Source organism: Furipterus horrens, unplaced genomic scaffold, assembly GCF_987537825.1.
Source record: "Furipterus horrens unplaced genomic scaffold, mFurHor1.1.pri manual_scaffold_1, whole genome shotgun sequence".
In the NCBI taxonomy this organism is placed as follows: Eukaryota; Metazoa; Chordata; class Mammalia; order Chiroptera; family Furipteridae; genus Furipterus; species Furipterus horrens.
This window is the reverse complement of record NW_028327171.1, coordinates 22980760-22997909: the sequence shown is the minus strand read 5'-3', so window position 1 is coordinate 22997909 and position 17150 is coordinate 22980760. Positions and strand designations below refer to the sequence as shown.

The following is a 17150-nucleotide window of genomic DNA, read 5'->3' as shown; positions in this document are numbered from 1 at the left end:
AAAAATCTAATCTATTATATCTGTTTATAAAATCTATTTAGCCCTGGCTGCTGTGGCTCAGTGGATTGAGTGTCAGACTGCGAACCAAGTGTCGCTGGTTCGATACCCAGTCAGGGCACATGACTAGGTTGCACGTCAGGCCCCCAGTTGGGGGCGCTAGTGAGAGGCAACCACACAGTGATGTTTCCTTCTCGTTCTCCTTTCCCCTCTCTCTAAAAATAAATAAATAAACAAACAAATAATTTCTTTTAATCTATTTAAAAACTAAAGATAAAAGCCTAAAGGTTTCTGGTGAACATCGATCTCAAATGACCTGAAGTCATCATAATAAAGTAAATAATATTCATAAAGATACCTTTTGAAGATATCAAGACAACAATATTAAGGAAAAAACAAAACCATATTCAGCACCCTATTTAAGGCAAAAGAATCTGGCAGATTCTGAGAGGATGAAGATGGCATCATCATTGGATCTTCCCGAATCCCCACATACCACTTAACAGCAAGACAGCAAAACCAAAAACATTTACCTTATAACTGAATGACAGATTAATCCCCAAGAACTCAAAATTCAAGCTGGTGGTAACAAACTACCAGTCACAAACCCTGGTATTAATTATAGCTTCTGTGTGGGAAGCAACCAGGCCTCATTAAGAACTTGAGAACAGGAAAATTCCAAAACTGCGAATGGGTACTAGCTAGAAAGCACAGGGGCCAAATGGAGAACAGCAGTCACACTGAGAAGAGGTGTGCCTATTCCAACCTATGGTGCACAGGTGGCAAGAGACCCAAGATAAGGCCTAAAGGTGTGGAAGAGGTTTCATCCCTGTGACCATTCAAAACTAACAGGCCAGGGTGCTCTTCTAAGGCAGGGCTCACGAGGAGGAGAAACTGCTGGGAGTGGAATCAAAATTAAGTAGGACAAGGACAAGGGAGAAGGAAAATAGAAGGGCCAGTCTAAAGCGGTGGTAGAAGAGGGATCAGAGAGCCAGGAATCCTCAGATAATAAGCAGCCACAATGTTAAAAGAAGAGGGAGCTCTATAAAGTCATAAAAGTTACCTAAACCAAGATTTCTCCCAAAAAATCAGAAATATTAAATTCACATAAAAGAAAAAGTATAGAAGTTAAAACTCATACAAATATACTAAAAGTAAAAGAGGGAATAGAGTGACATCTCTACAAGACAGCAAAACACAGACAAATCAAAATTGGAATGCGCTATTTCTAAATGAGCTAAAAAACAGTACACAAGGCATGAAAGAATATGAACCAATATCAGACTATGAACCCAGAATAACCAATCACAAGACATATTTTTTTTCCATAGCGGCATTTTAACTTTATTTTGTATTTATTGATTTTAAAGACTGGGGAGAAGGGAGAGGGGAGAGGAAAGAAAGAGAAAGAGAAAGGGAGAGATCTGTTGTTCCACTTACTTATGCATTTATTGGCTGATTCCTGTATGTGCCCTGACCAGGGTAACCCGCAACTTTGGCATATCAAGATGATGCTCTAACCAACTGAGCTACCCAGTTACCTGCACAGGGCCCAAGACATACTCTTAACAAAATTATTGGGCTTTAAAGAAAAAAAACTTTTAATATTTTGAAAAAAAAGTGCACATTTTCTTCACAAAACTACCTGAAACCGCAAATACAGTAGTCCCTCTCTATATCGCAGTTCACTTATCATGGCCTCACTGTATCGCAAGATTTTTTTTAATATTATATTTAATTATTTATCACGGATTTTTCACTATATCGCGGATTTTACGGTACTGTATACATATGTTGTTAAAGTTACGTAGGTTTAAGAGTGTAGAATATGTTTAAGAACATAAGTAGTGTTTATAAAACTGTGGAAAAGGTTAATAAGGGAGTGGGAACGGTTTATAAGTGTGTGGGAAGGGTTTATAAAGCCTTAAAATATATATAAATACTAAAATAAATGTAAGGTTCCTACTTTGCGGATTTTCACCTATCGCGGCGGGGGTGGGGGTAGGGTCTAGAAAAGTGAGGGAGTACTGTACTTTAGAAATGTCAATTTCACAGAAGGTTTTTTGTAAGAGACCCTCTCACATATAACGTTGAATGAAGTCTGAGCTACAACTACAGGGTTAAATCAAAGAGTTAAGACTCTCTAGAGCTCTTGTCCTTATCATAAGCTTGGTATACTCTCCACCCTTTTTTTTTTATTTCAAAAATTTTTAAACCTACAGAAAATTGCCTTCCACCTAAATTCAACAATTAGGAACATTTTGTCATGTTTGCTTATTTTTATTTATATATAATCCCCATACCCCCTGAACTACTGGGAAGTAAACTGTAGCTATTTCATTCCCCAAAGAATTTTCCAGCATGCACCTCCTACAAACAGGGATATTCTCGTACATAACCATAATACCATTACCACACCCAGGAAATTTAATACTGATAGTACCTACAACTATTTCCCAAAATGTTACAAGTAACATCCTTTAGGGGTTTTTTTTAATTTCAGAATTCTATCAGGAACCACACACTTTGCACATACATCGTCATGTCACTGTCTCCTTTAATCTACAACTGTTAACTTCTTTACCTTTTTATGGGTCTTTAAGGACATTGAATTTTTTTTTTTAAGTTCGGCTTTTTTTAGAATATCCTGCAACCAGGATTTATTTGTTGCCTCATGATTACATTCCAAATAAACATTTTTTTGGCAACAGTTTTATACTGGTGCTATTATCATGCCTCCTCTTGATGTACTATAATGATAAGGAAAAATGTTACCTTGTTTCACTACTGTTTAAAATGTCTGTGTGCTTATAAGAGAAAAATATCTGATTCAACTCCTCCCCCTGCTTTAAACCCTACAGCTAATTTCCCCTTAAAGCTTAATAAAATCCAAAATACTTTCCAAGCCCCGTGAAGTTTTGGCCTACACTTTGGCCCAACCGCTATTTCAAGTCTACACGGTGTCAGAGTGGTATGCTGTTCTCTCTGGCTGAAAAATCCCTACATGGATGAATCAATTTCAAACATGCCAGCTGAAAGTTATCTCTGAAATTACACTGTATCTTAAATTTTCCATTAGCCCAACAACACAACCGTACATTGCTTACATGCAATTTGACAAAAAATCCCTTATGGAAAAGAAATTCCCACAGCCTCTCGGGAAATTTCCCTTAGAACAAAGAAACGACCCAAGGGTTCAGGGAAAGAAATGGAAGTAAACTTGGCTGAAAGTTATCTAGAACAAACATGGTGGAGCTTTACGCAACTCGCCATCTATGTGACTCCTCTCTGTATTCTATGAACACTTGACTAAGATCCCTAGAAAGTACAGTGGCTTGTTATTCCTGATGGTGGCGGCGGCAGCCGTCCGTCTCGAGAGACGATGGTGTAGCTTCTTAAGAGTATCTGCACCGCCGAGAATGGCTGTGCAGTCCGACTCGGGAGTGACACGGTATCTGTCTCTTCCCGTGTTGAATCGACATCTTGCGATGACGCTGGAGTGTCCTCTCCAGTGAAGCTGAAGCTACAGAGCCTGGGCAGGGTGATATGGAGGGTCTGCTGTTGCCCATGCAGCAGACCCCCCCTCTCTTCGCAGCTGAAGGGTCCAAGGGAAAGACGGAGTCAATACAGCTTGGCTTCAGGTGCGCCGCAGGAGTTGCCGGTGTTGACTACAACGTCAAACCGCCTTAGGGACTCCGGCTCCGGATTTTCTGTCGGGGTTTACTCCCTTAGCCTTTCCCCTGAAGAGGTATGCCGCAAGGCAGCGGAGGTTTTTTGGAGTCAGAGTTTTCCTTCTCTGATGTGCCCTGACTGGAAGATCGAACCAGCGACACTTAGCTCGCAGGCCGACGCTCAATCCACTGAGCCAAACCAGCCAGGGTTATCCTGGCTAGGATAAGGCCCAGTTAAAGAGGCAGAGTTTTCCGGTATACCCACCCACCTGGGGATTTGCATGAATCAGATGAATGAATATACTTGACAGGCCTTTGTAAACTTGGATGAGCTATACAGATATTACCAGTTCTTTGCTCTTCTGCTTGTTGATTTAACTGACACTTGCTATACTGCATTGCAGAATATTCAAGTAGATTCAGATTGACTAAGATCCCTAGAAAGTACAGTGGCTTGTTATTCCTGATGGTATGATTGGATAAATGTGACCCCTTGACATTTATTTCAGTCAGCAAAACATTTAAAAACCATTTGAATGAGGATTGAGTTCTGTTTATTACAAAAAAACACTTCCATTGACATCATCTGGAAAGATCAAGGAAGTGCTGGCTTCAACACTTGCAGAATAAGTTGTCAATGCCCTGGAAAAATTTCCAAAAGTAACTAGGCACTCTCAAGAAATGCGGAATCATCAAAATTCTTGACGGTATAGAAGATGTATAAAATTTAAAATAAGACCTGGACAACTCAAGTCAAAAGCTAATTTAGAAGAATCAGACTAAACATGAAGAAGGTTTAGAAATATCAAAATTAATTTATTTCATATATGGGTAAATATCATTTATTTGTGAATAAGAGATACGTGATTCTAAAAAGTCTGTCTAAATAAATCTCTTACTATATATATGTAGTGCAATTACTGAATACAGGTGACAGGTAAGCAGTTGTTCACTTAATGCAACAAATGCATAAAAAGTCTTCAGGAAATGGTATTGTACCTGAAAAAAATCTACAAGTCATGAGACATCTCCTAATGCAATAATATACACAATACGAATAAACATTTAGTTGTATAAGCAATGCTTACCAATCCAATCATCAACATGTTGCCTAAATCATGATTACTTGCTTTTGTCCCATTTGTATTATAATTTCAACAAACTTGTAGATATTAACATTGTAAACAAAAAAACTTTTATCCTCACCCAAAGACATGTTAATTGATTTGAAAGAGAGAGAGAGAGAAAGAAGGGAAAGGGCAGGGAGAGAAAGGGAGAAACATCAACCAGTTGCCTCCCCTATGCACCCCAAGCAGGGATAGAACCTGCAACCTAGGCATGTACCCTGACCTGGATGGAATCAAACCTGCAACCTTTTGGTTCACGCGATGACACACTACAATCAACTGAGCCAACCAGCAATGGCTGCAAACAAAAATCTTGATTACTCAATTCATCTGAGTTTATTTTTCTCTATTTCTTTAATCTAAAAATGCAACCTATAGGCTTCTATTGGAATTCTTTCAATAAATTACTGGGTGTTTTTTTTTTTTCAATATTTAATAGGTTTGGGAAATACAAGTCCCTTGTGACATATAGTGTTAGCTCTGTCTTTTACTGCTCTTGGTTTGTTGGCTTCATACATAGAAAAAATTATTTCCCTCAAGAGATTTCAAACTAGTAGGCATCCATCAATCCTATTTTGTATCTGCATGTGATATGGGACCAATGCACAATCCTCTCCGTATTTCTAGTTTAATTTGGTCTCCTTTACTGAACCAATTTGTACTTCTGATTAGAATTTCATCTTCTTCTGAATAGCCTACTATGTCTCCTGATTCTTCAAAGTCATTCGAATTCCATGTCTACCCTTATCTATAAGGTGTCAATAGCCCCTTTTAAGTTCAAGTGGAAACCACTCCAGAGCATACTGAATACAGTCTGAATTTACTATCTAAATCAATAAATTAAAAGTTTTGCTTGGACTCGAATACTACTTCTACTACCCACTTAAAGACAGGCAGACCCTTATACACAAACCCTAATCATGGAAGAGGAATTTCATCTCAGATAAACTGAATACAATTCTAATGGATTTAATTTCCACATATGAATGCTGAGTAAGAAAATAAAACCACAACTCTACATTATTTTTCTCTTCTAGATTGAGGGAAAATAAAAATATAGTCCAGTGTCTCAATTCTAATATCAATATTTAAACCGTTTGAAACACTACTTACTTTAAAGTTGGATTTCAATTACCCTAAAAGAGGTCTTCCTAGAAAGTTATGGCAATGTTATTTGGTTGACGAACTGTACTTACATAGCCAGTTCTAAATTAAATAACCAAGAAAATTTGGCACTGTTGGCTAAGTATATACTACTCTTTACCTCATGATTTTTAAATTCTTACAAGTTTTACTCCAGTAGTTTTTCCATTCAATGGTGAGCATTAGCCAACTGAGTAACAAGGTTACTCAGGTAAATCTAAACCACTATCAATCAGCCCAAATCAACCTGCTTATTTCTAACATTGCCAGTGTACACACATACACACACACACACACACACACACACACACAGACAACACTTAGTAACAACTGTTTCATACTATTAAAACATTGGAAGGAAAAGTTCTAAATTAGGTTCAGTCTGATAATCTCTGTTCAGTTATCTCACAGGTTTTTTCTTTATATTGGCCTTTAGTTTTCCCAACTGTCTTCATTCCTGTTGTGACTGAGATCCATCATTTAAAAAATATATATTTCTTTTGAAGGTGACTTCAAATGTGCATATATGTGTAGCATGTTAACATGGAACAAAACAAAGGTTCTTGACAAAGCATCAAAAAAAAAAAAATTGAAATGATAGATTTATCTCCAAACTTCACAGCCTTTCTTCAGTTCATCCCTCCATACTTACAGTATACTAAAGATGACATCAAGATAACATTTTTCATGCAGAGATGAAAGATAATCAAAGAGCTATCTCTTTCTAAATAAACTACTGAGTTTGCCCCAATTCCTGTCAAGACGCTAATGATATATTTCACAGAACTAGGACAAATATTACAAAAACTTATCTGGAACCACAAAAGACCCCGCATAGCAATTGCAATCCTGAGAAAGAAGAACAAAGCTGGAAGATTCACAATACCTAATATCAAATTATACTATAAGGCCATAGTGATCAAAACCGCATGGTGCTGGCATAAAAACACACACACAGATCAAAGGAACAGAATACAGAGCCCAGAAATACACCCACACCTTTATAAGTCAATTAATATTCAACAGAGGAAGCAAGCACACACAATGAGCTAAAGATAGTTTATCCAATAAATGATGTTGGGAAAATTGGACGGATACATGCAGAAAAATGAAATTAGACCACCTTCTCACACCACACACAAGAATAAATTCAAAATGGATCAAAGACTTAAATATTAAGACCTGAAACCATAAAAATCACAGAAGCAAACACAGACAGCAAAATTTTATAGGATATATCGCCCCAAGTAAGGGAAACAAAAGAAAAAAATAAACAAATGGGACTATATCAAACTAAAAACTTTTTGCACAGCAGAAGTAATCATCAACAAAATAAAAGACAACCCACAGAATGAGAGAACATATTCGCCAATATATCTGATAAGAGGTTAATATCCAAAATTTATAAAGAACTTACAAAACTCAACACCAAAAAAACAAACAACCCAATGAAAAATGGGCAAAGGACCTGAATAGACACTTCTCCAAAGAGGATATACAGATGGCCAACAGACATATGAAAAGATGCTCAACATCGCTAATCATGTAATGTAAACTAAAACCAAAATGAGATATAATCTCACAGCTGTCAGAATGGCTATCACCAATAAATCAACAAACAAGTGCTGGTGAGGATGTGGAGAAAGGGGAACCCTTTGCACTCTTAGTGGGAATGAAGATTGGTGAAGCCATTATGGAAAGCAGTATAGAATTTCTTCAAAAAATTTAAAATGGGTCTACCTTCCCACCCAGGTACCCCACTTATGGTAATATATCCGAAGGAACATAAAACACTACTTCAAAAGAACATAAGCATCCCTGCATTCATTGCATCGTTATTTACAATTGCCAAGATATGGAAGCAGCCCAAGTGTCCCTCAGTGGGTGAGTGGATAAGACAACCCTGGGACATTTACACAATGGAATACTACTTGGCTATAAAAAAGAAGAAACCCTACCCTTTTGTGACGGTATCGATGGACCTGAAGAACATGACACTGAGTGAAATAAGCCAGTCAGAGAAAGACAAATACCATATGATTTGACTCATATGTGGAATTTAATAAACAGACTGAACTAATAAGGAAAATAGAGACAGACTCATAGATGGAGCAGGATGACAGTTGGTGAGGGGAGATTAGGAGGTAGAGGGATTGAACAAAAAGGAAAAAGGACTCATGGTCATGGACAACAGTGTGGTAATTGCTGGGGACAGTGGAGGTTTCGGGGGACTAAATGGTAATGGAAAAAATACAATAAAGATTAAATCAAAACTTAATAAATAAACTACTGAGTTTGTAAACAGACTCAGTTTTGCCTCTCATATAATCATTATTTCTAAAATACTTTTAAGAAGTAATTTTAGCTGAGACCTATTAATTTTTTCTTTCTTTTTAAAACATGCAACACTTCACGAATCTGTGTGTTACCCTTGTGTAGGGGCCATGCTAAACTGCTCTGCATCATTGCAGCTTTAATACATGTGCAGTCAAAGCATTACATTTTTTTAAAAAATAGTCTTGGAGTGGGGAGGGAGAGAAATGAGGAAATGGTGCAAGGACTAAGAAGCATAATCAGTTGGTACAAAATAGACAGGGGGATGTTAAGAATAATATAGGAAAGGGTGAAGTCAAAGAACTTATATGCACGACCCATGCACATGAACTAAGGAGGGTAGGATTGCTGAAGGGAAGGGGGGTACTGGGCAGAGGGGAGCAAAGGGGGAAAAACTGGAACTACTCTAAAAGCATAATCAATAAAATATACTTTCAGAAAAATAAATATTGTCTTGTTTAATCTCTCCTATTCTTTCTCCCTTCCCATCTCTCTAAAAATAAATAAATAAAATCTTTAAAAATAAAATAAAAATAAAAAATAAAAAATAAATCCTGGCTGGTGTGGCTCAGTGGACTAAGCACCAGCCTGTGAACCAAAGGGTCACTGGTTCCATTCCCAGTCAAGGCACATGCCTGGGTTGTGGGCCAGGTGCTCGGCTGAGGGTGAACAAGAGGCAACCCCTTGATATATCTCTCATACATTGATGTTTCTCTCCCTCTCCTTCTCCCTCCCTTCTCATCTCTCTAAAAGTAAATATATAAAAATCTTTTAAAATACTGGAAAGTTTAAACACAGAATGTCACAATTTCACAGATATTTAGTACAGGGTCCATTTTTCAAGATGCTATTACTATACTTCATAAACCTAGGTGACTTTCTACATGTGGCCTTTTCTATTGTTGTAGCAACTACACTTTGTTGCAAGTAATCATGAACTAATAAAACTTGAATTCCAGAAAAAATAGAAATAGAAAATCACCATTTTGCAACCCCTAATAAAGCTACTGTGGTCCACAAAAGGACGAGAGCTGGTCTGCAAACTGTTTGTTACCACTTCATAATAAGAAAAGGTACATAAATTTTATATAAGCATTCATAAATTTGTATTACAAGTTGACAGTAATTTTATTTCTATTGAATCCACAAAAATTTGGGGCTTCTATTTTTTTGTCTTTGATTTTTAAATTTCACTTGTCTAAAATTTTATTTTATAATAATAGCAGTCATCAATAGATTTAAACGTTTTTTAATGGTTTTCACTACAGACTTTTGAGAAGCACTAAACTAGGCACTGGCTATTCAAATCATTAGAAGAAAGAGAAAACCTGTTAATGGATAGATAAGTTAGCAATTCTCTGAATCAACTGATCGATCTTAACATACAAAAATAGAGACTAGGTACATGTAACCCTTACTGTGAGGAACTAAGTAAACATATTAAGGAAGACTGGACCATATGTTGAGTTGAATGATAAGGACATTATACTCTTTGCTTTACTTATATTAGGTATATCTTTTTAATTTTCCATATGTAACCAACTACCTGATTGGCCCTTATTCCTCACTATTCCCTATATCCTGCCTTTTATCATGTGACTTTGCAGTTTGTCCTGTTACAGGCAGAATATATTTCTTCACTCCTCACACTTGGTTTAACCATGACACTTGTTTGCAATGTAATGAGGGCAGAAGCGATGATGCCCCAAGCCTTAAGATATCAGTGTTTCCACTTGCCTCCTGTGCTTCTGCAATCATCATGAGCCTACTGGTCCCAGGAGAAGGAAAAGTGTAATGGAGCTTAGCAATGCTGAACTGACCCACAAACTCATGTGCAAGAAATGATTATCACAGGCCTTTCTGAAAATACTTCTAATACCTCTTAAAGTAAAAACTTGAAAATACTGCAGGCACAGCAGGCTCTGAATTAATAACATATTAAGATTCTGCTTTCCCTGGCCATATATAACAGAAATATATAAGAATGTAGGGCAAAACTGTACAAAATGGCTATGATCATGCTTAGTTCTCTGTGATCTTGTCTTTAAGATTGATATAACACTGATTCTTTAGCTTTAGAGATTAAAATATAAATGTATACTTACCCTTTTTTTTAAGGGGCAACTAAATAAAGGAAATACACCAGAGAAGAGGAACTAGAGGTACTAGTAATTATCTCTAGAGAGCTAGGCCAGGTGAGCCCAAGATGATACTATATCTCACAGACATATTGGTAGAAGTTTTCTTATCAAATAACTAAAAATAGCTTTACATGAAAGTACTGCACCAACACCAAGGTTGCATTTTTTAAAAACCCCAACTTGTTAAATCCAGAACACTTCCAATTTGATTTATTTTCATCAGCTTTATTGTCAAATTACTTTTGAATTTAAAATTCAGACTGCTATGGTCATATAAAGAAGGGTTTCATTTCTACTGGTACACATTTTTATATTTATAAAGTCAATCTAAAATTAGAAACCACTTAAAATACAGCTGAATGAGTGCTTTTAAAAATATTCTTAAGGATTATAAGATTATTATCAAATATTATAATGAAATTTTTAAAAGTTTATTGTATTCTACCAAGGTTTATCTCTTGCAGGAGCTACCCTTTGACCCAGAAATTTTACTCCTATGCATTTATCCAAAAGAAATGAACACCTAAGTCCACAAAAACTAGAAACAATACAAATGACCATCAACAACATGTTAGTATAAAACCAGTTTTCTTTGCCTACTTGACGTGCACATTCTTCTGGCTGAGGGTGCGCCCGACTCTGCAGACTTATGAATAAACGCCTCACTTTGCTGCTCAAGTCCTGTGTCCCGGTTTTTATCGTGAGCATTTCTCACACTAGACAGCTACAAACAAAAGAATAATATTGGTACCTTACCTTATAGTATATACAAAATATAGCTCAAAATAGATCAAAGACCTAAATATAAGAGCTAAAAGTATAAAACTTTTAAAAGAAAACATAGACAATTACACAAATCTTCATGATCTTGAATTAGGAAATGTTTCTTAGATATGACGCAAAAAACACATGACAAAAGAAAACTAGATTGAACCACATCAGTATTAAACGTGTTTATGCATTAAGAAAGTGAAAAAAAAAAACCACAGAATGGCAGAATACATCAGTAAGCCCTATTTGACAAAAAAGACTTGTTAACAGAATAAAGAACTTTACACCTCATTTAAAAGACAAAGACCCGAAGACATTACTCCAAAGAAAACATACAAATGGGTAATAAGCACATGAAAAGATGTTCAACATGAATAATTAGAGAAATGCATATCAAAACCACAATAAGCCCTGGCTGGTGTTGGTTCAGTGGATGGAACTCTGGCCTGCGAACCAAAGGGTCGCTGGTTGAATTCCCAGTCAGGGCACATGCGTGGGTTGTGGACCTGGTCCCTGATTGGGGGTGCAGAAGAAGCAACCACGTATTAATGTTTCTCTCCCTCTATTTCTCCCTCCCTTCCCTTCTCTCTAAAAATAAAATCTTTTTAAAAATTAAACACACACACACACACAATCAGATACCACTTCATACTCACTATGATCTATAATCAAAGAGATAGGTAGGACTCTGTTCTCCCCGTGACAAACAGGAGTAACTAATACTTTTAAATGTCCAAGCAGTTTTAAAGGTTTAGGAAACATCCTCTGTAAATTTTATGACAGATTAGAGCACATTATTTTTCCTTTTGGTTAGTTTCAACATTGCTAGTTCTTGCCTTTTAGAAAACAAATAATTTGACACTCAATTTTTAAGAATTTTAGAATAACTCTCTTGGCATAATTAATTAATTCAAAAATTATTCTAATGTATACATACTAGGCTTGAATTTTAGCCAAATTTTAAATACACATCAACAGAAAAATCAAGATTCAAAATCAGGACATAATGTGATCTATAGCTGGAGTGACCACATGGCCCAATTTTCCCAGGACTGTCCTAATTTACACCTGTTATTCCCACATCCTACCCTGCTTATCATTTGTCTCATATTTTTCATTTTTAACATATTATGAATAACTGCATGAAAGTAAGATATGATGGATTTGTTATGCTCTATATTCACTTTATACCTCCACCTTCTGTCATGCATTTGTCTTGTACTGTGTGAAGTGCAGGTGCAGTGAACAGAATTCTCACTTAAGCTTCTGGTTCAGTCAGAAAGCCAACCACTGATAACCTACCCCTCTTTTCTGATAAAATGAAGTCTACCTGCACAGTGGCAACTACTGGTAGCTACCTCTATGCAGTATTGGGTGCTGATAGAACAAATGTTTGAAGTTGCTACCCCTGTCAATCACTTGGTGCACCTGACATTTGAGTTACAGCCATTTTGCTAGGCCACCATCAGTTGGGTCAATGGGAAATGTGAATAATGTGTTTGTAAAATATATGCAGGAAAGAGACACTATGTGTTCCTGTGCATAATGTACAAAGAGAGTAAGCTGAACACTCATGCTACAGTAGTTTTCCCACTTATTTAATGTATTGTGTAAATACACAATTATGTATTTTGCTTGATAACATTATTTTATAGCAATTAGAAATTTCAGTTATTTTAGCACCTCTTTTTATGATCAAGTGCCCCAGTTTAGACAAAGAGAATATATGGTCACACTACTATAACAAAACACCTTACTTCTTATCACATTATAATGGACTCTATTATTGTGTAGCCATAATTACATAAAGCATCTCCTGGGTCCTCAAAACCATGAACCCAAAGCCATGGCAAGGGTCTACCAACGAGTAAACCAACTACTATCACATTATTACTAAAGTAAAGCTATTTTTTTGAACAAGTATAGGAGAAGTTTGTATTGTTTTTTAAATTCTTGAAAGACAACTATTTTCCTAAGTGACAAGTTGGCTCTTACTAAAAGCAAGGTCATCTGAAGTTCCTGAAGAAATTTCAAAACTTTCCAAGTCTAAGAACAAAAAACAATAAAAGTCATCTCTTTTGTAACAGCTCTTCCATTCTAAAGATCTTTATGGAACAAAATCTGAAGGGAAAAAAAAAAATCTTTGACCTTTGGAAAAATGTACTACAGGATTTTCAAAAAAGGACAGTTAATTCTCAATGCATTCCAGAAAAATATCTCAGGTCATATTTCCATTCAATTAAAAAACTTATACTTTAAAATACCACATTTAAATTTATTACATCAATAAGTATTTATAAAACAACCTTAATCCAAGTATGATATACCCTAGTTAATAATACATCAGTGAAGGTGGTGGGGCAAGTCTCACTTCTACTCCAACCAAATAGGAGTCTGAGGCTTGGATAGGGCCAAAATGTGGGAAACTTGACAAGTAACCCCTAAAACATAACTCTGATAATCCTGCTTTAATAAACTGAAAAAAGTTATTATGTCTAATACTTGACATATACATGTATTTTCATAAACACTGAATAGTTGTAAAAATGTTTTAAAGAGTTGCTGACTGCCTATGCTCTTGTTTATATTAAGATACTAACTAAATAACATTTGTTAAGGAAACAAAAATATCTGCCTTGGATGGTTAACCAAAGTAGCCCTGAAGAAAAAGAAAAAGTAGGTTCTAATCCCAGCTATGTTTTTTCAGTATAGGAAGCTGGAATGCCTAAAGGTCCTTTCCAGCTCTAAAATGATACTCTGCAGATAAAACTAATGAAAACAGACCAAATGCTTTTACAGATTTTAGGTCTCTCCCAACTTTCCATCATTTAAAAAAAAAAAAAAAAAGTCTAGAAATTCCTGATAAAAATTGAAATGTACCAGAGTAGGAATCAAAATCAGCTCTTTCTTCACTTAAATTTATGAACTAGGATTTACACACAACTGTCAGAGGCACAACAGATGTACAAAGCTTGGGTCCAGTATTTGTATTTCACTCCAGAGGGAAAGGTGGTTCAGTGGTAAGCTATGGAAAATAGATGCCTACTCAGATTTCCAGGTGCATCTTTTAGAAATATCTTATTTCACCTACTTAATTATTAATATTTCCTATATTTAAAGATGTCTTCACTTGAAATGTTCCCTGTGATCAATGTATATATCATGGTTTAATTATAAGGTTTTTTCCCCCTTAGGAGTACATAAAAAAAATCATAGATTTGATGAAATAGGAGTTTCCCTGGATTGCTCCTCTTGAAATGCTTCAAATTCAGTCCATTTCTTAATGTTAGTATAATCAAAAAGTCAAAAAAGAAAAGAAAAACTCTTGAATATGCTATAAAACAAAGGACCTTTAAGTAAAAATAAGTTAATTAACAATTCACCTGAGGCTTGAATACATCAAACTGATTCATATACTCTAAAATTCAAATTGAACAAAATAAACAAAAAATACCAGCTAGAAAAAGAAAAAAGTATGTTCTATGTTCTTGAGGCAGCTAATCTGAAAACTGAATCTTGAACTTTCTTCTGTTACTTTGTGAAAATACTCTTCTCAAATCATCACATACTTTTGCAAAATTAGGTTTGAGTCCTTCTAATAATACAGTCATTTCCTCTACCTGGAAAATGCAGAATCTTTCCAATGAGTTGTAAGGCTCAAAATAAAAGAGAAGAAAAATGGTGTTAAGTCGTGTACAGTTAAGAGCTGCACAATGAGGTTTATGTCATGAGACTAGAAACTACAAGTTTGAGTGTCTTCATTCACATATTTAATCCTGAGAAAGAGCTCCAACAAGTCTGAGCATCGGTTTCCTTGGTTTAAAAAAGTATTTATCAGCTACCTTACCATCTTGACTCATTTGTTCCACCAACACTAGCTGAATGTTTACTAAATACTATGTGTAAGCATCATGGAGAGGAGCCACTAAAATGGGACACTTAGGCACCACTTTGGAAGAGAATACCGCCTAAATAAGATGTTACTACCTGACTTACGACACCAATTCGCATCTGACGTTTAAAATGCCACACACCGGAATGGAATTTAATGAAGTCGTTTCTTAAAGCCAGGCCCTAAACAGAGTACAGTATAGGATTTACTTACTTAAGTAAATCTTAATTCTAAACTGCCGTTTCCCTCTGAGGAAACTTAGGGAGGCTCTGAAAGACTCCAGGCCAACTTAAATTGTAATACAGAAATGAAAGCGAGGGCGCTCAATTCAGAAGCGAAACAAGGTCTCCAGAAAAAGTGAGCTGGAGGTGGCGAGAAGCGCCGCACGGCCCAAACAAGCAAGCCCCCAATGGGACGTCGAGTGAGCAACTTTTCCAGCACCCCCGGACTCCCGACCTCCCTGGTCCGCCGCCGTGGCGGCAGCGTTTAGCGTCCCGGAGACAGAGACAGCTCCCCACACCGCAAGCCGGTCCCACAGCAAAGGAACATATAAAACCAGAAGCGAGCTGGTGGGGGCGGGGTTGGAAACACTCCTTTCCTCGGAGGATGGGGGAGGGGGAAGGAGCAAGCGACCCCCGAGCCGACCGTCCAGAGCTGGGGTGGGGGGTGGGGTGCTGCAGCAGGCGGCCTCGCCGAGGGCCGGCCTTGCTGCCGTGGACCCCAAGGATGGCGTGGGGGAACCTGGCGGGCCCCACCAAGAGCAGGCGGGAAACGGGGTGGCGGGAAGATGAGAGGATGGCCCAGCTCGATAGTCGCACACGAGGCCCTGACCCTGCCTTGCCTTCAGCGGGCCCCGGAATCTCACAAAAGGCCCCCACCCTCCTGAAGGGGCGGGCTGAGGGCTGAGGAAGCACCCCCACCAACCCACACACGCCCCCGCTCGCCTCACTACCCCCACCCTCCGGCCGCGCTCCGTGGGCTCGGCGCCCCACAGCGGCGCGGGGGAGCCGGGGCCGGCAGCGCGGCCGCAGGGAGCTAACGCCCTCCCCGACGCCTGCCGCTTGGAGGGCGCAGGAACCCCGACACGCAGGCAAAATCAACAAAGCACCTGCCACTCTCGAGGAGAATACGTGCCACAGGCCCCTATCGGTGGCTCCCCGACGCGCTGCTGCCAGGGTAGCAGGGCTGCGCTGACGGGTTTGGCGGAGGGGGCGGGGAAGGGCCCCGTGCAGCGGCTCTCCGGCCCTGGAGCCAAGCCTTCGTGCGGCATCGGTCAGGGAGGGACCCCCCACACCAGAGACTGACCTTGGAGTCTCCGTTGCACAGAGCCATCGGGGCCGGGGCCGCGGCAGCCAGAGTATGAGACGGGGCGGGAGAGGGCCGGCCGGGTCGATGCCACGGGCCGCGACAGAAAAAAGGGCCTGGTTGAGGAGCGGGAGGGCGCGGAGAGAAGCTGTCTGTCTGTGAAGCGCTGAATGCAGTAGCAGCAGCGGAGCGCGGGCCCCAGCTCCGCGGGAGAGGAGACCAGCAGCGCACACGCTAACCCCCCTCCTGCTTCCGCCCGGGACGGCCACTGGGAGGAGCCAGAGCCCGTTTGGCCACGCAGCCTGGTCGCGGGAACCCTGCAACTTGCAGCCGCGGCTAAAGAGGCAGGGCTTTCAGCTCTGGGCCCCTCCTCCAGGCCCGCCCCGCCACAGGGGCTGGCTCTCAGAATAAGAAACCTGCCCAGTCTCGCCTGCCCGCCCACAGGAGGAGGGATCTACCTGCAGCGCTTTGCCTTGCCCCCCGCCGCCAAGCCCCGCCCCCCCGTCTAGCCGACTGCTGGGAGGAGGAGTCCGTAGCGCCCATATGGCTCGGCCCCTCCCCCCCAACTCCCCGCACTGGGCAGCCGGCCCTAGGAGGAGGGGTCCGGACGCCCCGCCCCCTTCCAGCGGTTAAGGCCTACCCGGGAGGAAAACCAAACCCAAACCGCTACCAGAGGCCTCCTAGTTGGGGACCTTAAAAAGCTGGCCCGCTAGGGCAACTCGTAGCTGGTTCGCTGCCACTTCTCAGGTTTGGCGACTTGGGAGAGGCC

General features: G+C 39.3%; 1 protein-coding gene and 1 non-coding gene across 3 annotated transcripts in view; both read right to left on the bottom strand.

Annotated features, from left to right (window-relative positions):
• GMPS (guanosine monophosphate synthase) overlaps nt 1–16468 on the bottom strand; it is a 50458-nt gene extending 33990 nt beyond the window's left edge. The window contains exon 1 of one of the 2 annotated variants that reach the window (XM_090273123.1): nt 16382–16468. In XM_090273123.1, coding sequence (XP_090129249.1) covers nt 16382–16408 — 27 coding nt within the window. In that variant the 5' untranslated portion in view covers nt 16409–16468. Of the gene's footprint in view, nt 1–11013; nt 11137–16381 lie in introns of those variants that run through there. The other variant, XM_090273114.1, reaches the window with a different exon arrangement.
• Nucleotides 8333–8440, bottom strand: LOC150020762 (U6 spliceosomal RNA). The gene has a single exon (XR_016513508.1). It is a non-coding gene; the product is annotated as a U6 spliceosomal RNA (small nuclear RNA).
• Nucleotides 16469–17150: the final 682 nt, after the last annotated feature.